Genomic DNA, 24,220 nt, shown 5'->3' on the forward strand with positions numbered 1-24,220 from the left:
ATGTTTGATTCAATCCCTCTTGAAAAGAACCCAAAAAATTCTGTTAGTATTTGTAAATTTCAACACGACTTCCTGAATTGTTGTTTCTCTTAAATGTGAGCTACCTGTACATGTGTATAGAATAGAATAGAATATAATAGATATATTATTCTAAAGCACTCTCCACACATAATGCATAGAAAATAAATTTAAATATCAAATAAGACAGGGTGAGATTAAATATTAATATGTACATACCGTCTGGTGACAAATATAAAAACACAAGTGTTAAAATTAACAGAATCGAGACGAAAATAAGTGGATTTCCCAGCGTTTTAAATACTTTCAACGGGGTTCATAATGTAGAACATAAACACAGACTGTACCATGTCAGACCCGGGGGGGGGGTGGAGTGAGAAGTTTCTCTAAACTGTCTTGAAGCGGGAAAAAGAAAAGTAGAGGAACTAAATTAAACTTCTTGTCGGATTCACTTTACGTTTATTCCCCAAAAACACGGACACGGCATCTTCCTGGGAAAAGCGAGAGTTTTGAACCGCCGGTTGGTCCCCGCGGAGTAGAACCGGCCAGCGAGGGACCGGCCCAACACGAGCGCGCGCGCGCACAGGACGACACTTGACGCGCACGCGCAGAGAGAGTGAGAGAGAGAGAGAGAGAGAGCGAGCGAGAGACCCTTTAAACTGATTAAATCACCTCCGCTGGTCAACAATGTGACGCGGCGGGAGGAGCGGCTCGGCGCGGCAGGACAACCGACCCGGTGGCTGTGACAGAACGAGACTATGGCCACTCAGCCGAGGTAAGCGGACACACACTTCTACACGCGCGCGTTTATACACACTTCTACACACACGCACACACACGGTGCTAGTAGCCGCTAGCCGTAGCCTCCCAGCGGCAGCGACCGTCGGGAGTTAATTGGCCCCGGAGGAGGTGTCAAGTTCGAGGAAAGTCTGAAAGTTTTGAGAAAATAAAAAAAAGACTATTAGTCGTTTGCTCGCGTGTGAAAGTGAGCAGTTGGTGGTTGTTGTGTGGAGGAACTGGGATCAGCTGGAAGCAGTGACTCCCAGCAGCTGCTCAGCGGGGGGGAGGAGGAGGGGAGGAGGGGGGGGGGGGGGTTAGGTAATCACGGAAACGTGAAAAGTGTGTTTAACGTTTGTTTTAAACTCTTTTTTTTACGGTGGTCCTGAAGTGCAAATCACAACAACAACTCACTAAACACAACAGCAAATTGAAAAACACAACAGCATATTAAAAAACACAACAACAAATCATTAAACACAACAACAAATCATTAAACACAACAACAAATCATTAAACACAACAACAAATCATTAAACGCAGCAAAAAATTGAAAAACACAACAACAAATCATTAAACGCAACAACAAATCATTAAACGCAACAAAAAATCATTAAACGCAACAAAAAATTGAAAAACACAACAACAAATCTTGACAAACACAACAACAAATCTTGAAAAACGCAACAACAAATGAAAAAACACAACAGTATTTCAATTTGTTGTTGTGTTTAATGATTTGTTGTTGTGGTTCCTGATTTGTTGTTGTGGTTTGCACTTCAGGGCCACCGTACTTTTTACCTTCATGTCAGTGCAACCTGCTGCAGAACACACGAATTCACATGTAAATATTATTTTACTTTTATATTAAGGTCCCGTTTAGACGACAATGTTTCACGTGACGACATCAATCTTAAAAAAAAAAAAAGAGAAGGGGTGTTTAATTTCCACTGCAGAGGCACTGACGCCATGTAGGGAGTCTGCCACACCACTGGAGGGCGCTGTTGCTTGTTTTTGCAGTGAAACCACACGACACGTGAACAAACGGGAGAGAACTTGACATTAACATGGACTGAAGAGGAATCAGAGGGAGTCTCAACTAGTAAACTACTGGTCTGGAGGATTAAACTAGAACACGACCGCCAGGCAAACCAGTACTGGGCGGCCATCTTGGTTTACTGGTGCATGAAGGAAGTGTTGACAAGGGGCCGCCATCTTGGAGAGGTCTCCTGCTCCTGCTGAACGTAAAGACCCCAGGCTAGAAAATCCGCAAAAACATTGTTAGCTCGCTTGCTAGTCCGCGTGGCGACACAAGTAATACCTCGTTTTAAAGCCGAGGGAAAGGTCTACCCTGTGGAGGAATTGTAACCTTGTATTCAAAGTTTCCAGCTCCTCCTTGACTCTCCTCCATTAGAACATCAGATCCGAGGAGCTACATTCAGAATCTGCTGTGTCTGTGTGAGCTGGACTGGCTCCGCCCCCCACACACACACACGCCCATCTATGGGAAAATGTAGGGTCGTGAACGACGCAGCGATGTGACGTCATTACAACAATAATGGATGAAGAACGTAGAATCGCGGCTCAACTGGTGTCTGAAGCTGGGAGCTTCCTGTACCTTTCACAGTAAAAGCCCACAGTTCCAGGAGGTTCATTGCAGACTTGTTGAGAGTGACGGAACATTCTAGTGAATTCCACAACAACTACAGGACATTAAAGACACACCATCACACTCATGGTTCTAACAATCCACATCTCCACATTTATCTTCCATTTTAATAATGTGTAGCGATAAAGGAGCTGAGAGCTGCAATGCATTATGGGAGTTTCTGTTTGTGGTGTTTTAAATGTAATTATTGGGGGTAATAATTGTGTTTTTGTTGCTTAGTTCATGTAGTTTAGTTTATTAGTTGTAAGTTGTCAACCAGCAGTGAAGAAGGTTTTGTGTGTCGTGTCCTCCTGGCATGGTCTTCCTGTGGGACTGTCAAAATAAAATGCGTGCGGCTCTCTGGGTGTTGTGTTCAGTGGGAAACGGGACCAAATGACGAGTCTCTGCAGCGCCCGTCTGTTTGGCATCCTCCCAAATCTGTGCCGCTCCACCTGTTTCCATGGACGCGTCCCAGCGGGGGGGATGTCGGGGGGGCGGGGGGCGGGGGGGGGGGCACGGCCAGCCCTGTATTTTAGGGAGTACCGATGCGTAATGTCAAAATATAGACCGCGTCGTCGTCGTCGCCGCCGCCGCAAATAGACGAGGCTTCGGCGGGACCCGGTCCCAGTGGGACGGCGTCTTCCTGCTCCGCCAAAATAAAGCAGACGAGATATATTTGCAATATACACGGGATATCTGGGTCTGTAGTTGTACATTTGAAGATTCTTCGGGGACGAGACGGAACAGATGTGAGAGGTGTGGGGGAACTCTCAAGGCACCGGTGTAGATTGTCCCCCCCCCCCACCCCCCACCCCCCCTCCCGGGGGGGTGGGGGGTGGGGGGGGGGGACAATCTACACCGGTGCCACCGGTGGATCCGCCTCAGGCAGGAAGCAATGAATTAAGCAGCGCCTGAATTCGCTGGCGTCTTCAGGACAGACTAGATGATTGGTATTGTCCGGTTGGTGTTGATTGGATACGCGTGTGTGTGTGTGTGTGTGTGTGCGTGTGCGTGTGTTGGGTCAGCGTCCACCATGAGGACAGGAACCGTCTCCGCCTGCAGGCGCGGGAACAGAGGAACCAGGAAACCAGCCAAGGCAGCGACTTCAGCCCGGAGGATTTCCCCGTCTTTGGGGAACCGTACAAGGTAGGGGACTCGCGTGGCGGCGGAGAGAATTTAACACGCGTCTGTTTGTTTCTTCTTTTTTTTTTTTTTTTTTTTTTTTTTTATTAGAAATCTTCAATCCAGGTCAAATACAACCAAAAAAAGAAAAAAAAAAATCCAGTAATGTCTATAAAACAATCTTATTTATTTATTTATTTATTTATTTATATATATATATATCGCACATTTTAACAACAAAGCGTTTCCAAAAGTGCTGCACATAAAAAAAAACTAAACAGTCCAACACTAAATAAGTATAAAACCATAAAATAAAAATAAAAACGCATTAAAAAAAAACTACAAATAAGAATAAAACAATTTAAAAGAATAAATACAAGCTTAAAAAGCAATAAAATAAAATAAAATCAATACAGGTACGTGTTGCTTCACTCCTTGTATCTATAAAACAAACAGCCTGCATTGTAATGGAAAGAACAGTTTATATATAGACGTATACACACTTATCTTACTTTTTTATAGATAATTACTTTATTCATCCCCGTAGGGAAATTGTCTCGCAGCAATCTGGTACATACGAATATTATAAAATACAATAGAATAGTAATAAAAGTAAAAATATCTGGGTATAAGACATAAAGTAAAACACAGAACGGAACATGGGCACTTAGAAATAAGCAGGAGATAAAAGCAAGATAAATAAATAGTAAGGTGCAGAGACATTAGAAGTAGGTATTATATAATAATAATAACAATAATACAGATAATAACAGTGTGAAATAGTGTATAATACTCGTGTATAGTACTACTAATAATGGTAGCAATAATACAACAATATATATATAAGTAATACCAATAATAATGGTATACTTATAATAATAATAATACCAATAGTAATAGTGTACTTGCACATGTATAAATATATGTATATGTACATTCAATATGTCTAAAAATTCAGTTGCTGTTCTGAATTTTTTTGCAGCTGAAGTTTTAGACAATTTGATTTTTTTTACACACTGAATATTTTTAGATGTTGAAAAAAAAAAAAATCAGACGCAAAAAAAAAAGACACGTACTTGAAATTCGACAACTTTAAAAATTCTAAATCTGATTTCGATGTTAGAAATTTGAATTCAGAATCTGACGGCACAGTTTTTCTTCCATAAAAGGGGTTTAAATTAAAATGTATTTATAAGTCGCAGCTTTGTTTTTTTTTTTTAAGCTCTTTGGCTCAAAGGACATTTTCTTTTTATTTAAATTCTCATTAACTGGCCACAAGTGCAAACGGGTTTATTGAAATGAGGGTTTTCACGTGTAATTTACATGTTGTGTGATAAACGGAAAGATTCTAGACGAGTCCAGTTCTTGTTTATTTCCTTGTTTTCCTTTGATAGGAGGTGGACGTCCACAGATATGGTGCATTTGTATATCAACAATACAATTTGCAATATTAAAATATAAAAAAAGGTAAAGAAAGAAGAAGGTTAAGACGTACGGCGTCTATTTGGGGACAAAACGCCACCGAGAACTGGAGACGTTCCGTCCAGAGTCGTTCCGATTCAAACATGTCAAGTCTTATCGATGGACCGTTTTTGTTTTTGTTGTTTTCCTGCAGGTGCATAAAGGAGACGAACTGTCCAACCGGATCAGGCGGATGTTGGGCAGCTACGAGGACGTGAGCAGTCCCGGTCCCGCCGAGGTTCTACCGCTTCCCGCTTCTGGGTCGTCTTCACAGCCGGACCGGCGTCCGTCCAACTCCGACAGGTCGACGGAGCCGCCGTCCCCCGGCCTCTCGCCCACCGAGGGACGGACGGGACCGCCGACGGTCCCCGTCGTCCTCTCGGCCCGTCGAGGCGTCCGGCGCCGCCGCCGCCGCCGCCTCTCCTGCTAAACGTGAAGGACGACCCTCCGCTAGCGCCGCGCCTTCCGCGGACCTCGGTCAGAGCGGTGAGCTCGGCCCGAAGAGTGACGTCCCTTCAGACGTCGCGGAAATGTCTTCTGCTTCTCCCCACGCCGAGCCGCCGCTGCCGCCGCCGCCGCCCTTACATTCCGGTGACCGTACGGCCGCTGACGCCGATGCCGAGGAACCCTCTGACGGGCGGCGGCCCCGACGGTCCGAAGACGTCGCCGCGCAGAACGCGAAGCCGTCCTCCCCCGAAGACCCTCGCCGCCGCCTCTCACGCCAACAAGACGGCGGCGCTACCCTCGCAGACCTTCCCCCCGCTGCTGGCGTCCAAACAGCCCTGCGCCGCCGCCACCCAGAAGCCCACCGCCTACGTGCGACCCATGGACGGTCAGGACCAGGTGGCCAGCCAGTCGCCGGAGCTGAAGCCGTCGCCGTCGCCGTCGCCGGGGCCTTACCCGCCCCCCGCGGAGACGATCGGCAAGTCCGACCTGGGCGAAGACGACGCAAAGCCACAACCTCTGGAGGTGAGTCGGTCGTCTCGGGGGGGGGGGGGGGGGGGGGGGGGGGGGGGGGGGGGGGGGGGGGGTCGGGAGGGACGGTAGGTACGTGTGATCGTGAGTCTTCGTGAGCTTATTAGCGGCGGTACGGCGTCGCGCTACGTCCAGGGGGGGGGGGGGGGGGAGAGGCGTTTCCAGAAGCGGTGGCCATACACGCCTTACCGTCTGTCTTTTGCCCAGAAACGCTGGCCCGTAAGACTGTTTAGCCAACATTCTGCCCCTTGTCGCGTGATTTCAGTACAATTGGGTCGATTTAGCAATATTTTCCTCGTCCTTCTCCGTCAGTACGACTCCTCGGAGTCCAGCGGTGCATCGTGGGGGATTTATACCCTGGAATCCCACATGGAAAGAACCTATACGAGGATATATGCACATATATGAAACCTGTATGGACATATATGCTGCATATATGCACATATGACTATATATGCACATATATGACAATATATATGCTGCATATATGCACACATGTGACTATATATATGCTGCATATATGCACATAAATGCTGCATATATGACAATATATATGCTGCATATATGCACACATATGACAATATATATGCTGCATATATGCACACATATGACTATATATATGCTGCATCTATGCACATAAATGCTGCATATATGACTATATATGCTGCATATATGCACACATATGACTATATATATGCTGCCATATATGCACATAAATGCTGCATATATGACAATATATATGCTGCATATATGCACACATATGACAATATATATGCTGCATATATGCACATAAATGCTGCATATATGACAATATATATGCTGCATATATGCACACATATGACAATATATATGCACATAAATGCTGCATATATGACAATATATATGCTGCATATATGCACACATATGACTATATATATGCTGCATCTATGCACATAAATGCTGCATATATGACAATATATATGCTGCATATATGCACACATATGACTATATATATGCTGCACATATGCACATAAATGCTGCATATATGACAATATATATGCTGCATATATGCACACATATGACTATATATATGCTGCATATATGCACATAAATGCTGCATATATGACAATATATATGCTGCATATATGCACACATATGACTATATATATGCTGCATCTATGCACATAAATGCTGCATATATGACAATATATATGCTGCATATATGCACACATATGACTATATATATGCTGCATATATGCACATAAATGCTGCATATATGACAATATATATGCCTGCATATATGCACACATAGTGACTATATATATGCTGCATATATGCACATAAATGCTGCATATATGACAATATATATGCTGCATATATGCACACATATGACAATATATATGCTGCATATATGCACATATATGCTGCATATATGACAATATATATGCACATAAATGCTGCATATATGACAATATATATGCTGCATATATGCACACATATGACTATATATATGCTGCATATATGCACATAAATGCTGCATATATGACAATATATATGCTGCATATATGCACACATATGACTATATATATGCTGCACATATGCACATAAATGCTGCATATATGACAATATATATGCTGCATATATGCACACATATGACTATATATATGCTGCATCTATGCACATAAATGCTGCATATATGACAATATATATGCTGCATATATGCACACATATGACTATATATATGCTGCATCTATGCACATAAATGCTGCATATATGACAATATATATGCTGCATATATGCACACATATGACTATATATATGCTGCATCTATGCACATAAATGCTGCATATATGACAATATATATGCTGCATATATGCACACATATGACTATATATATGCTGCATATATGCACATAAATGCTGCATATATGACAATATATATGCTGCATATATGCACACATATGACTATATATATGCTGCATCTATGCACATAAATGCTGCATATATGACAATATATATGCTGCATATATGCACACATATGACTATATATATGCTGCATATATGCACATAAATGCTGCATATATGACAATATATATGCTGCATATATGCACACATATGACAATATATATGCTGCATATATGCACATAAATGCTGCATATATGACAATATATATGCTGCATATATGCACACATATGACAATATATATGCACATAAATGCTGCATATATGACAATATATATGCTGCATATATGCACACATATGACTATATATATGCTGCATATATGCACATAAATGCTGCATATATGACAATATATATGCTGCATATATGCACACATATGACTATATATATGCTGCACATATGCACATAAATGCTGCATATATGACAATATATATGCTGCATATATGCACACATATGACTATATATATGCTGCATATATGCACATAAATGCTGCATATATGACAATATATATGCTGCATATATGCACACATATGACAATATATATGCTGCATATATGCACATAAATGCTGCATATATGACAATATATATGCTGCATATATGCACACATATGACAATATCATATGCACATAAATGCTGCATATATGACAATATATATGCTGCATATATGCACACATATGACTATATATATGCTGCATATATGCACATAAATGCTGCATATATGACAATATATATGCTGCATATATGCACACATATGACTATATATATGCTGCATCTATGCACATAAATGCTGCATATATGACAATATATATGCTGCATATATGCACACATATGACTATATATATGCTGCATATATGCACATAAATGCTGCATATATGACAATATATATGCTGCATATATGCACACATATGACTATATATATGCTGCATATATGCACATAAATGCTGCATATATGACAATATATATGCTGCATATATGCACACATATGACTATATATATGCTGCATCTATGCACATAAATGCTGCATATATGACAATATATATGCTGCATATATGCACACATATGACTATATATATGCTGCATATATGCACATAAATGCTGCATATATGACAATATATATGCTGCATATATGCACACATATGACAATATATATGCTGCATATATGCACATAAATGCTGCATATATGACAATATATATGCTGCATATATGCACACATATGACAATATATATGCACATAAATGCTGCATATATGACAATATATATGCTGCATATATGCACACATATGACTATATATATGCTGCATATATGCACATAAATGCTGCATATATGACAATATATATGCTGCATATATGCACACATATGACTATATATATGCTGCACATATGCACATAAATGCTGCATATATGACAATATATATGCTGCATATATGCACACATATGACTATATATATGCTGCATATATGCACATAAATGCTGCATATATGACAATATATATGCTGCATATATGCACACATATGACAATATATATGCTGCATATATGCACATAAATGTGTATATGTACATAAAATATAGGAAAACGGCCAATTTGATCTATGTCACATATATTCAAAACCTATATCAAAATATATGAACATATAGGTTTTGTATTTGCACGTTCGAGGACGACGTTGAGAGAACGTTTTTTTTTTTTTTTTCTTTCTCCAGTTGCTTTTTTAAAATTTGATTATATTTTGGGGAACCTCACGGGTTTTTAAGGGACAGGCTAATTCGGTTACAAGTAATATAGCGGAAACAGTGAAACATCACAGGTGTGAACTTGTAGCAATGAACAATTCATCAACTGCACTTCTACTGAAACTGGAACCGAAACAAACCATTCATTCACTCTTCAGTGTCTATTGTCTCTGTGGAGGATAAATTAATACCGTTGTGACTCTTTCTCATGATTTTATGAGCCACCGGAACTATCTCCCGTCACTAGTTCCGCCTCTCACATGACCCAGAGGTCGGTGACCTCTCTTGTTGACACAACCAGCAGTCTGGCAAACCGAGGCAACCGTCAATCTTTTCAAAAATCTGCCTGTAGGAACCGTAGACCTGCAGCACAGTGTTCATCACTAGTCACGTTCTCAGTAGATTAGCTTGTTTTTTAGTAAAACTGCCAAACCTGCGGTGGCGCGTAGAACCGACACGCTGTTCTCCACGTTCTGTTTTCGCCGTCGCCTTATGGAGACGCCGGTCGTTTCAATGAGTTCAGGTGACCAAAGGTTCTTGCTTGTTGTTTGGAGACGTGTTGGTGGGTGATGTCGTCCTGCAGAGCTGAGCTGCATGCAGGTGCGTGCAGGTGCGTGCAGGTACGTGCAGGTGCGTGCAGGTACGTGCAGGTGCGTGCAGGTACATACAGGTGTGTGCAGGTGCATGCAGGTACATACAGGTGCGTGCAGGTACATGCAGGTGCGTGCAGGTACATGCAGGTGCGTGCAGGTACATACAGGTGCGTGCAGGTGCATGCAGGTGGTTCCACTGAGGTGTTTGACTGTGTGGTTCCACGTCTCTCAGGTGTTTGACTGTGTGGTTCTACATCTCTCAGGTGTTTGACTGTGTGGTTCTACATCTCTCAGGTGTTTGACTGTGAGGTTCCACGTCTCTGAGGTGTTTGACTGTGTGGTTCCACGTCTCTGAGGTGTTTGACTGTGTGGTTCCACGTCTCTCAGGTGTTTGACTGTGTGGTTCCACGTCTCTCAGGTGTTTGACTGTGTGGTTCCACGTCTCTCAGGTGTAGCACCCGGGGCCTCTGATAAGCGCTGAGCAGAACAATGGAGGAGTCCCAGCAGGTTCCGTTACTCCTCCGGAGGCCCGTTCCGTCTCACGTTCTCTCAAACGGTCCTTTCAGGAGGAGAACCTGAAGACAAAAGCGTGTCGACACCCAGTGTTGACCTGAACCTCGGTTCTACCTGCCGACACGGAGGATTTCGTCAGCGGTCTAGACGCCGTGGCGTCGTGTGTTTAACGTTCCAGTGTGGCCGCGACGCGGGACGACATTGTTCTCCCGGTATTTGTCTTCGTCGTCTGTCTCTGCAACACGTTGACCACGTCCTCCTGTTCCTCCACAGGGCGGAGAACATGAAGCTCAGCGTGTGGAGGACATCCTGAGGGTGAGTCCTCGTCTCCACCTGCACGATGAAGACAAAGCAGGACAAGTGCTTCGTTATTGTTGTTGTCTTTGACAGGTCGTGTCAACAAACCTGCAAAAATGATTATATATAATTATTATTATATGATTGTATATATAAGTTCTCTTCAAGCAGCCAGAGTTCTCGTCTTAAACTACGGGTGTGGCCTCACATACATGGCCTCGTTGCCTCGTTGCCTCATCGTCTCGTTGCTTCATTGTCTCGTCGTCTCATGGTCTCATGGCCTCATGACCTCATGGTCTCATGGTCTCATCACCACCTTCTGCTCCGGCCCACAGGAAATGACGGAGTCGTGGCCTCCCCTGCTGGCGGCTCTTCACACGCCCGACACCCGACGACCTTCCAGGTTCCTGTTCCCGGTCAAGGTGAGACTTCCAGGCTCTGCTCTGCCTTGCTCTACCTTGCTCTACCATGTTCTACCTTGCTCTACCATTCTCTACCATTCTCTACCATTCTCTACCTTGCTCTACCTTGCTCTACCTTGCTCTACCTTGCTCTACCTTGTTCTACCTTGTTCTACCTTGCTCTGCCTTGCTCTACCATTCTCTACCTTGTTCTACCTTGTTCTACCTTGCTCTACCTTGCTCTACCCTGTTCTACCTTGCTCTACCTTGCTCTACCCTGTTCTACCTTGCTCTACCATTCTCTACCTTGTTCTACCTTGCTCTACCTTGCTCTACCTTGTTCTACCATGCTCTACCTTGCTCTACCATTCTCTACCATTCTCTACCTTGCTCTACCCTGTTCTACCTTGCTCTACCATTCTCTACCTTGTTCTACCTTGTTCTACCTTGCTCTACCTTGTTCTACCATGCTCTACCTTGCTCTACCATTCTCTACCATTCTCTACCATTCTCTACCTTGTTCTACCTTGCTCTACCTTGCTCTACCTTGTTCTACCATGCTCTACCTTGCTCTACCATTCTCTACCATTCTCTACCTTGCTCTACCCTGTTCTACCTTGCTCTACCATTCTCTACCTTGCTCTACCTTGTTCTACCATGCTCTACCTTGCTCTACCATTCTCTACCATTCTCTACCTTGTTCTACCTTGCTCTACCATTCTCTACCATTCTCTACCTTGCTCTACCTTGTTCTACCATGCTCTACCTTGTTCTACCTTGCTCTACCATTCTCTACCTTGCTCTACCATTCTCTACCTTGCTCTACCTTGTTCTACCTTGCTCTACCTTGTTCTACCATTCTCTGCCTTGCTCTGCCTTGCTCTACCTTGCTCTACCTTGTTCTGCCTTGCTCTACCTTGTTCTACCTTGCTCCCGCTTGTTCTATCTTGTTCTACCATTCTCTACCTTGTTCTACCTTGTTCTACCTTGCTCTGCCTTGCTCTGCCTTGCTTTACCGGGCTCTACCTTGCTCTACCATTCTCTACCTTGGTCTAACGTGCTCGTCCTTGCTCTGCCGTGCTCGTCCTTGCTCCATCGAGCTCTGCCTTGCTCTACCGTGCTTTAGTTTGCTCTACCGTGGTCTACCTTACTCTGCCGTGCTCTACTGTGCTCTAGTTTGCTCTGCCTTACTCTACCGTGCTCTACCTTGCTCTACCATTCTCTGCCGTGCTCTACCACGCTCTACCTTACTCTGCTGTGCTCTAGTTTGCTCTGCCTTGCTCTACCTTACTCTGCCTTGCTCTAACATGTTCTAGCTTGCTCTACTGTGCTCGTCCTTGCTCTACCTTGCTCTACTGTGCTCTACCTTGCTCTGCCTTGCTACCTTGCTCACAGCACTGTCTCGGCGTTCCTCGTTGCTTGAACACTTGTTTGCAGTCACACAGAGGAGTTAATATTTAACCCTTTATTGTTATTCTTATTCTTATGATTATGATTATGTCACACAGAAGCAGTGGGTTAAAGAAAGCTCAAGTTGTAAAAATCAAGTGCTTTATTTTTATCTATTAATATCTTGTGGAAAAAAGAGTGAAGAGGAAAGTTTATTTTTACACGAGACCAAGTTCTGCAGTGACGTTCCAACCCGATATTTACTGGGTACTTTAACATCTGCGGTGTTCTAAGGTCTCGCCGACACGACGGTCGTCCTCGTTCAAGATCAGTTTCCACTCTGGTCAATAAAGTCTGGTTTAGCTTCAGCAGAAGAAGAAGTGTGGCTCCAGCACCCGTCTGACCCGGTGACCCTTGTTTTATAGGAAGCCGAGCGTCTCTCCTCCGGTCCGGGACGAAGTGAGTAAGAAGGGAAGGAACCACACAAACCGTGACCCACGGGGGGAACTCAGCCGTCGCTCACGAACACCGAGAGAATCTCTGTGTGAACGTGAAGGAGGTTGTCAGTCCGCCGAGGTGAAATCAGCTCTGGCGGATTCTGATCTGAACGCCTCCTCTTCTCTTTCAAGAGAAGACGAGGAGTTCAACAGGCTTCAAGGGATTCGTGTTCAAGTGTCTACTTTGTGGATTTGTCGTCAGTGGAAAAATACTGTTGGAATAAACTGAAATAATCACATTACATGTCATGAGATCGCCAGACCGACGTCACATGACACAAAACGACGAGCATTAAGCTGCACTGACCTCGGGCTGTTCAATCTGAAGAGACGACTGACGCTTTAGTTTGAGAACCAACGATGTAGATAAAGACGTTACTGATCCAACCTGCTGTTCAACTGTACTTTGATCTGATTTCTATGATCTATTTGTCTATTCAAAGTTCATTGAGGAAGTTGAGTCGGTCCAGTCCTGCAGGGACTCTTGTATTATTAGACCGACGGTGTGGAACCTGCGTCAGTGTGAACATTTCTTTTTTTGTCTCATCTTTGCTTTGCTTTTCCTGTTTTGTTTCCAGAAAGCCGTGACGCTTCCTCTTCGCTTTCGTCCAACCTCAAGCAACAACCTTCCTCGAAGTAGGTGCCGAGATCCTCAAGGGGACCGTTTCTGTATCGGAGCTTAATGAAGTGGATGAAGAATCCAATTCAAAGAAAAAAAAACTCTAGTTCTATAGGTCTATGGCCCCGCTCCTACTGCTGCTGCTAGCGTCAGTAGCTTCTAGTTCTATAGGTCTATGGCCCCGCTCCTCCTGCTGCTGCTAGCGTCAGTAGCTTCTAGTTCTATAGGTCTATGGCCCTGCTCCTCCTGCTGCTAGTGTCAGTAGCTTCTAGTTCTATAGGTTTATGGCCCTGTTTGGTATCATCAGTAGCTTCTAGTTCTATAGGTCTATGGCCCTGCTCCTCCTGCTGGTATAGTCAGTAGCTTCTAGTTCTATAGGTTTATGGCCCTGTTTGGTATCATCAGTAGCTTCTAGTTCTATAGGTCTATGGCCCTGCTCCTCCTGCTGCTAGCGTCAGTAGCTTCTAGTTCTATAGGTCTATGTTGCTCCTCCTGCTGCTAGTGTCAGTAGCTTCTGTAGCTTGTAGTCCCTGATTGTTGTGGTTATTTGATGACATCACAGACCGTGGTGGGGGGGGGGGGGGGGGGGGGGATTACATCATCACGAGCCAGGGTTTTAGAATCCCCCCCACTCTGGGACCCGTGTTCAAAAAACAAAAACTATTCTCACACTTCTAAAACCGCCTCATGTGGACGACAGGCCAGAAACACCAGGTTCCTGGTGTGGGGGGGGCCTAAGTCAGCTCCCCCCACCCCCCCCCCCCCCCCCTTTTTTTTAATCTTCAATGTCTGAACGACAAAACCTTTGATTTCTTTCTTTCCAGTCCATTATTTCATTCAAGTCTCTGTCCAGCAGCTCCAGCGACTCAGACAGCAGCACAGGAAGTGAGTCGGAGAGCGACGCCCCCGCCGAGGAGCTCCGCCCCTTTATTAAACCACAGGTAGGAGCTCCTCCTGCGCTGCAGTGTCAGCGATGTCCCGCGCAGCCTTCATGTTTGTGTGTTGTGTTGCTCCAGGCGGCTGCCGGGCCGGTTCTGGGCGCCGCCGACTGGCAGCTGGGGAACTGGATCCGGTCCAGCCGGCAGACCTCCGGCGCAGACGGCTCCGCCCACAAACCGCCGCTGCACCCCCAGAGCTCCAAGCACTCTGGCGCGGAGGCCGTCGTCCCCGCCGCCACGTCCAGGCCTCGCTCTTCTGCCGCCGCCTCCATTCCCCAGCAGCGCCGGGACGGGCCTCGGGACAAACCCGGCCGGATCGGCCGCCGGAAACCCGTCTCTGCCGGGACGGGTGGAGGCAGGGGCCTCGTGAAGTCTGAGGCCGCCGCAACAAAAGACTCGTGTCCCACAGACAAACCCAAGGTGAAGACGAAAGCTGGACATGGGGAGAGCCTCAGGGACAAATCTGGACATGGGGAGAGCCTCAGGGACAAATCTGGACATGGGGAGAACATCGGAGACAAATCTGGACATGGGGAGAGCCTCAGGGACAACTCTGGACATGGGGAGAACATCGGAGACAAAGCTGGACATGGGGAGAGCCTCGGGGACAAAGCTGGGACTCAGACGGACCCGAGGAGGACTAAAGCCCCCCCGCTGGGTCAGAGCAGGCAGAAGACAGCAGGACAGTGTGGCCCGGAGGTCTCGCTGCTCCCGCCGTCTCAGTGTCCATCGTGTGGCGTCCCGCGTCCAAACCGCTGCTCCTGCTCCGCCCACAGTCCCGCTCCGCCCAGGACGCCGGCCCCGGCGTCTCCCCACCGAGGGACTCGCGGCAAATCCAGAGCCGGGACCAGGAAGCCCCCGAAAACCACGTCCAAGCACTTGAAGCCTCTTTCTCTGCTGGTGAAGATCAACCTGAGGCTGCTCTGCAGGGTCCCGCCGGCCCCCACCTCCTCCTCCTCCACCACCTCCACCACCACCCGCCAGGGGGCTCCCAGAGGGCGAGGCGGAGGGGGCGGGGCCACCTCCGGCAATCGCACCGTAACCAGCAAAAAGCATAAAATGTCAAACGTGAGAAACGAGTCCGTGTACCTTCCGGGCCGTCCGATTTTCATTTTGATGTCGGAGAACGAAAAACCGGAAACCGTCCGATTTTCGTTTCTCGATTTGATATTGGGAAACGAAAAACGGGAGACGAGCCGGCTTTTAAATTGAAAATTGAAAAACGGAAATCGGATGGTTTCCGGTTTCCCCGATATGCGTTTCTGAAACAAAAATCGGGAAATAAAATCCGACCGTAATTCTTTATTTCAAGTTTGAGTTGCAGGAAAACAGGAAGTCGAGTCTCTTCTTCGCTTGTTGGGAGGGTAAACAACGGCACATTGCGTTGCTGCCCCCTACAGGCTGCCTTGACGTTCACCCACCATCTTTCTGATACGCTCGTATAAATTGAATTGTTAAAACTTCTTAAAATGTCTTTGGACGGTTGCGCCAACCTCATCGTGGAAATGCACGCCCCCTCCAGTCAGCCTGTAGGGGGCAGCAACGCAATGTGCCGTTGTTTACCCTCCCAACAAGCGAAGAAAACCATCGGAAACCATCCGATTTCCGTTTTTTTCGTTTCCCAATATCAAATCGAAAAACGAAAATCGGACGGTTTCCGGTTTGTCGTTCTCCGACATCAAAACGAAAATCGAACGGCCCGGAAGGTACACGGACCGAAACGTGCGTTCCGGCTCGTCCACGAAAAACTTCCTCTTGCTTCTGTTTTAATTTAAAGTGTTTGACTTGTAGGTTGACGGAGACGGTTCCTCCGCCCCGCCGAAGAAGCGGAGGCTGGAAAACCACGACACCTCAGCACTTGTTTCCCGGAAACCAGGGTAGGTGTCCTCCGTCGGTCCCGTCTCGCTTGAGGATCGACGTCCCGCCTCATGGTGGCGCTCTGCTGCTTCTTCCTCTTACCTCAGAATCTCCAGCAAACCAGCAGAAGCTACGGCGAAGAAGAAGGTGAAGAAAACCCCCAGAGCCCCCCCTGCTGGCGGTTCGGGGGAAACGGCGAGGGGCGGAGCTCCCCCTGCTGGCGGCTCGGGGGAAACGGCGAGGAGGGGCGGAGCCTCCTCCGGCAGACACGGGAGCAAACGGCGGGAGCGCCCGGCGGGTGGACAGGTAAACACTGGCCACGCCCCCCCACCACCACCGCTACATTCAAACCCTCCTGATTGGTCGGAACAAACGTCAGCAATGGGCTTTATGACCTCAGCTGAAGCCGCCCGGGAGAAGCGGCGGCGTCGCCCCGTCGCCGCCCCGGCCCCTGGGCCACGCCCTCACCACCCGGCCGCTGCTCCGGGCCGACGACAGGTGAGACGCACCTGCCGCTGAGATTAGAACAGGTTTTTTTGGTACCGATGGTGGAACCAATCAGAGGCCTCCTTTTAGAACCTAGAAACCACATTGACCAATCAGAGGCCTCCTTTTAGAACCTAGAAACCACATTGACCAATCAGGGGCCTTCTTTTAGAACCTAGAAACCACATTGACCAATCAGGGGCCTCCTTTTAGAACCTAGAAACCACATTGACCAATCAGGGGCCTCCTTTTAAAACCTAGAAACCACATTGACCAATCAGAGGCCTCCTTTTACAACCTAGAAACCACATTGACCAATCAGAGGCCTCCTTTTACAACCTAGAAACCACATTGACCAATCAGAGGCCTCCTTTTAGAACCTAGAAACCACATTGACCAATCAGAGGCCTCCTTTTAGAACCTAGAAACCACATTGACCTCGATGGTCGTTCTGAACTTGTTTTAGAGGCTTTGAGAAAATTCTGTTATTTTATTGTCGGTCTTTTCTGCACCGAAGTCCTAAAGTATAAGAATCTTGTGGAGTCGAACTCGTATTTCGTTGCTGCAAGTACAAGTACTAGTTTGTGGTGAGAAAGTACTGCGTGAGGTCACAACATAACAATATAAAGTAGTATTAAGTGACTGCAGTTTTCCTCCACGTGGTCCTGCAGGCAGTACCCAGTGAAACACTACATCAAGGAGGCCAAGAGGCTGAAGCACAGAGCAGACGCTGAGGTACTTCCTGTTTGTTATTGAAGTACTACAGACTGACTGACCGCCGCTCTGCAGTCAGTAGTTTATTAAAGTACTACAGACGGATTACAGTACTACAGACTGATTGCAGTACTACAGACTGACTGACCACCACTCTGCAGTCAGTAGTTTGTTATTGAAGTACTGCAGACTGATTAAAGTACTACAGACTGACTGACCGCCACTTTGGAGTCAGTAGTTTGTTATTAAAGTACTACAGACGGATTACAGTACTACAGACTGATTACAGTACTACAGACTGACTGACCGCCGCTCTGCAGTCAGTAGTTTATTAAAGTACTACAGTACTACAGATGGATTACAGTACTACAGACTGACTGACAGTCGCTCTGCAGTCAGTAGTTTATTAAAGTACTACAGTACTACAGATGGATTACAGTACTACAGACGGATTACAGTACTACAGACGGACTGACCGCCGCTCTGCAGTCAGTAGTTTATTAAAGTACTACAGACGGATTAAAGTACTACAGACGGATTACAGTACTACAGAAGGACTGACCGCCGCTCTGCAGTCAGTAGTTTATTAAAGTACTACAGACGGATTACAGTACTACAGACTGACTGACAGTCGCTCTGCAGTCAGTAGTTTATTAAAGTACTACAGACTGATTACAGTACTACAGACTGACTGACCGCCGCTCTGCAGTCAGTAGTTTATTATTAAAGTACTGCAGACTGATTGCAGTACTACAGACCGACTGACCGCCGCTCTGCAGTCAGTACTTTATTAAAGTACTACAGACGGATTGCAGTACTACAGACTGATTACAGTACTACAGACTGACTGACGGTCGCTCTGCAGTCAGTAGTTTATTAAAGTACTACAGACTGATTACAGTACTACAGACTGACTGACAGTCGCTCTGCAGTCAGTAGTTTATTAAAGTACTACAGACGGATTAAAGTACTACAGACGGATTACAGTACTACAGACTGACTGACAGTCGCTCTGCAGTCAGTAGTTTATTAAAGTACTACAGACTGATTACAGTACTACAGACTGACTGACAGTCGCTCTGCAGTCAGTAGTTTATTAAAGTACTACAGACTGATTACAGTACTACAGACTGACTGACAGTCGCTCTGCAGTCAGTAGTTTATTAAAGTACTACAGACTGATTACAGTACTACAGACTGACTGACCGCCGCTCTGCAGTCAGTAGTTTATTAAAGTACTACAGACGGATTACAGTACTACAGACTGATTACAGTACTACAGACTGACTGACAGTCGCTCTGCAGTCAGTAGTTTATTAAAGTACTACAGACTGATTACAGTACTACAGACTGACTGACAGTCGCTCTGCAGTCAGTAGTTTATTAAAGTACTACAGACTGATTACAGTACTACAGACTGACTGGCCGCCACTCTGGAGTCAGTAGTTTGTTATTAAAGTACTACAGACGGATTACAGTACTACAGACTGATTACAGTACTACAGACTGACTGACGGTCGCTCTGCAGTCAGACAAGCTCAGCAAAGCCTTCAGCTACCTGGACGCCGCCATGTTCTTCGTGGAGAGCGCCGTCGCCATGGAGACGGACCCTCAGGTGTCCATGTCCTCCTACACCATGCTGGCCGAGACGCTGGAGCTCCTCAGGTAAGGACGGCGTGGCCTCGAGGCAAGGACGGCGTGGAACCGTCCGGCAGCTGAACGTTTCCTCCTGCAGGTTCGTCCTGAAGCTGAAGAACTCGCTGGACTCCTTCTCTTCTGCCTCGGAGAACGACTTCCTGGCTCTCTGGTGAGAAACCAGTCTCTACCCAGTACTGCAGTACTGAGTCTCTACCCAGTACTGCAGTACTGAGTCTCTACCCAGTACTGCAGTACTGAGTCTCTACCCAGTACTGCAGTACTGAGTCTCTACCCAGTACTGCAGTACTGCTACTGGGGAGTTAAAGTACTTTAGACATGATCGACCAGGCAGGTTGGTAGAATCATGACGAGATGTACTTTATGAAGAAATGACCAGTAAGTAGTGAAACGTTTACTCTTGATGAAGTCAGTTACTCAGATTACATTTGTAAGGATTACTTTGGGATTATTAACGAGAAGCAGCGTCGTTAAGAACGTCGTTTGTCGTTTTCCTTTACAAACTGAAGTTTTGTTGTTCAAGTGTTGTGATTAGTGTGATAATGTTGTGTACTGGTGTATAAATGTTGTGTACTGTGTTAATGTTGTGTAAATGTTGTGTACTGGTGTGTAAATGTTGTGTAAATGTTGTGTACTGGTGTGTAAACGTTGTGTACTGGTGTGTAAACGTTGTGTACTGGTGTGTAAACATTGTGTACTGGTGTATAAATGTTGTGTAAATGTTGTGTACTGGTGTGTAAATGTTGTGTACTGGTGTGTAAACATTGTGTACTGGTGTATAAATGTTGTGTAAATGTTGTGTACTGGTGTGTAAAAGTTGTGTACTGGTGTGTTAATGTTGTGTGAACGTTGTGTACTGTTGTGTATCATTGTGTACGGTTGTGTAACGTTGTGTACTGTTGTCCTGCAGTCTGAAGTGCCAGTCCCTGCTGCAGATGGCCATGTTCCGCCACAAACACAAAACTGCACTAAAGTACTCCAAGACGTTGACGGAGTACTTCGCTGTAAGTGTAACTAAAGTACTCCAGACGTTGACAGATTACTTCACTATAAGTGTAACTAAAGTACTCCAGATGTTTCCTGTCGTCGTTTCTTCACCTGCTCTTGTTTCTCATCAGGCTTCTGCTCCGGGGACACACCAGCCTGCCAGGTGAGTCCTCGTCCTCCGGAGAGTCGTCGCCTCCAGAGAGTCGTCCCTCCGGAGAGTCGTCCCTCCGGAGAGTCGTCCCTCCGGAGCGTCGTCCCTCCGGAGAGTCGTCCCTCCGGAGCGTCGTCCCTCCGGAGAGTCGTCCCTCCGGAGCGTCGTCCCTCCGGAGCCTCGTCCCTCCGGAGCCTCGTCGCCTCCGGAGCGTCGTCCCTCCGGGGCGTCGTCCCTCCGGGGCGTCGTCCCTCCGGAGAGTCGTCCCTCCGGAGAGTCGTCCCTCCGGAGCCTCGTCCCTCCGGAGCCTCGTCCCTCCGGAGAGTCGTCCCTCCGGAGCCTCGTCGCCTCCAGAGAGTCGTCCCTCCGGGGCGTCGTCCCTCCGGGGCGTCGTCCTCCGGAGATTCGTCCCCCGGAGAGTCGTCCCTCCGGGGCGTCGTCCCTCCGGAGCGTCGTCCCTCCGGAGAGTCGTCCCTCTAGAGTGTCGTCCCTCCGGAGCCTCGTCCTCCATGTTTTGTCTGTGGATCCACGTGACCGGGTCTCATGTCTCCGTCCTGCAGGGACCAGCCGTCCCCCGTCCCTCCGTCCATGGAACAGGTGGTCTTCAGCTACGTCAACATCACCACCCTGGTGCTCAGCGCTCACGACCTGTGGGAGCAGGCGGAGGAGCTGGCGGGGGGGGGCAGCGGTGAGACACCTGTCCATGTAGTATTATTATTAGTAGTATTAGAATTACTGGTATTATTATTATTAGTAGTATTAGAATTACTGGTATTATTATTAATAGTAGTAGCATTAGTAGTATTGTTAGTAGTAGTATTAGAATTACTGGTATTATTATTATTAGTAGTATTAGAATTACTGGTATTATTATTAGTAGTAGTAGCATTAGTAGTATTATTATTAGTAGTAGTATTAGAATTATTATCCCCCGCCGTGGCTGATAGGTCCCGAAGGGGGATCTTGAAACAGTCCCCGTACGTCCGTCCGTTCGAACGTTTCTACCTATATCTTGGCAACCCCTGGGCCCACAGTGACCAAACTTCACATGTGGATACATCTCAGAGGGGGAAGGGATACTATGGTGACCTTGACCTAATTTGCATATTAAGTAGGTCACAGGGTCACGCAGTGCTTAAAAACACATTTTGGGCTCTGGAGGCCTAGGTTTTTGAGCTAGGGCTCTGAAATGTTATACACACATGATACACACTCCAGGGATACCCTCCAGTACACCAAGTGACCTGACCTTGACCTTGAAGATTGGTAGGGTCTGAAGTTTGCTCGTCATGGTTGCACAATACATGTATTTTCATATAAACATTTCTCCTCATTTCTCAGCAGTTCCTGGGCCCACAGTCACCAAACTTCACACATGGACACTCCACCTGGGGAGAAGGGGCACCATGGTGACCAGGACCTAATTTGCATATCAGGTCACAGGGTCACTAAGTGCATAAAAAACACCTTTTGGCCTCTGGGGACGTATTTTGACATAGCTTATGAAGAAGACCTTTCAGATTCTGCATAATGATCTACTAGGACCCATGGAACACCCTCTAGTGTACCAAGTGTGCTGCCTTAGAGCTGCTTTGTGAGAAAATATAAAGCCCTCCGGCGGGGGATTAGCTGAGCAACAGCCTTCTTGTTATTATTAGTATTGGTAGTATTAGTACTGTTAGTAGTAGTAGTATTGGTATTATTAGTAGTATTATTATTATTAGTATTAGAATTATAGTTATTAGTATTATTAGTATTGGTATTTTTACACAACAGGCGCCACTTCAACAATTTGTATACTCGTGTTTTATCTGATTTCTACTTTTAGCCGTTCGTTTACTTTTATTTTCAGTTTTCCTGCTCACTTCCTGCCGATTGTGGTTTTTTTGCTCACTTTGATTCGTCTTGATCTCGACGTGACGCTTCTGAAGAACATTTGAGTCTCTGGCTCGTCTCCTGGAGGACGAACCAGAGACTCCAGCTGCTTTGAGGAGTCGTTGACGTGTTTCAATGTCTGTGTCCTCGTCTGTCTCTGTCTGTCTGCAGGTCTGTTGTCTGAGCTGGACACTGTCCTCGGTCCTCTGAGTCTCTCGGCAGGGATGAGCTCTCTGGTGCGCTACACCCGGCAGGGGGTCCACTGGCTGCGGCTCCACAGCCTGAAGGTCTGAGCTCCGCCCACCTCAGATTACCCACAATCCCGCTGGGGCTCCGCCCACCTCAGATTACCCACAATGCTGCTGGCAGCTCGGACCTCCACTTCACGACATGGTTGATTTTTTTTTTTTTTTTTTTTTTTTGCACAAACGGCCGCCGACCGGCTTTGATGTCAAACATCAGGACGGAGCTTTGATGTCAAACATCAGGACGGATCGGCGACCGGGAAAACGAGACGTTTTGACTCGACGACACTTTTGTAAATATTTAATACTTCTAAAGTTTCTCTTCCAGTGCGAAAAGATTTCGCTTCATTCGATCGACGGCAAGTTGAAGCGTTTTGTGGTTTAATTTTACTGCCGAAGAATCTGAACTATTCAGGAAAACAAATCTTATTTATGTTGCTGAATTATTTACCAAAGTGCCAGAAAACATTTCTGTGATGAATTTCAAGACGTCACCAAGTCGGATTTCTTTTTTTTTTTTTATGTTTCAAAATTAGAATTGTAAAAAAAAAGATCAAAGTGCTATCGAACAATCAAAGGTAAAGATTTGCTCGTAATGTTCACGTCGTCTCTTGTTACGTTACGAAAAAAAAAATTAATTTGAAAGGCGAAAAGCAAAAAGACGAAGGATTCAGGGATCGGACGCTTTCGCCGATTCCGTTTCTTCACTTGGTCGTCAGAAGAAACGATTGCGTGACGTCACCGAACGGTTCCGGCGTTTAGCGATCCTCCGTCGTCCGTTAATGGAAAAGGAGTTCCAACCTCGACGTTTCGGTTCGTCGTCGGTTTCGCGTCGCTTTAAAGTTTCAGCTGAAGGAATTTCTGTTTGTCACACTTGAAGTGGGCGTCGCCCCCTGGTGGCGAGCGTTTTGTTTACGACCAGTTTGACTTGAAGCAATAAAGAGTTTTGTTAGACGAGAACGTAGGAACTAAAGTAGAACCAAAGGGCTCAGCGGGGGAACCGCCGGCGTTCCTCTGTAGTTTCTCTCACCGGCGATTGATTTGTTGTTGGTTTGTTGTTGTTTACGTTGGCGGGAAGCTGCACATGAAGCCAAACTGTAAAAAAAAAATGAGCCGCCGGGTTCTTCTGGCTTCGTCCCTCGTTTTGTTCTCGGTGCGGAACCTTTGAGTTCTTCTGCACTAATACTGATTTACTGGGGAAAAAAGTGTTTCCTCGTTTTGTGACAAATGTAAAGGAGGAGAATAAAGACTGGAAACGACGTTAGCTTGTTCTCGTTTGTTCTTCAAGAACCCAATCTGGTAGAACCAAATGATCGTCAAAAAAACAAGTTCGT

The 24,220-nt window shown here is 46.1% G+C and overlaps 1 protein-coding gene across 1 annotated transcript; it reads left to right on the top strand.

The window, feature by feature from the left end:
* Window positions 1-652: 652 nt before the first annotated feature.
* aff1 (AF4/FMR2 family, member 1) lies at window positions 653-24,217 on the top strand. The gene is given in 20 exon segments (XM_080509649.1): window positions 653-793; window positions 3,469-3,589; window positions 5,181-5,444; window positions 5,447-5,995; window positions 11,048-11,089; window positions 11,407-11,493; window positions 13,287-13,320; window positions 13,937-13,994; window positions 14,831-14,918; window positions 14,994-15,983; window positions 16,707-16,792; window positions 16,880-17,078; window positions 17,173-17,270; window positions 17,930-17,993; window positions 19,501-19,637; window positions 19,708-19,779; window positions 20,539-20,632; window positions 20,747-20,778; window positions 21,327-21,454; window positions 22,813-24,217. Coding segments are annotated over 20 exon segments (3,282 nt in total). The 5' UTR covers window positions 653-776; the 3' UTR covers window positions 22,935-24,217.
* Window positions 24,218-24,220: the final 3 nt, after the last annotated feature.

The sequence above is a fragment of the Blennius ocellaris genome (genome assembly GCF_963422515.1).
Source record: "Blennius ocellaris genome assembly, chromosome: 15".
Taxonomy (NCBI): domain Eukaryota; kingdom Metazoa; phylum Chordata; class Actinopteri; order Blenniiformes; family Blenniidae; genus Blennius; species Blennius ocellaris.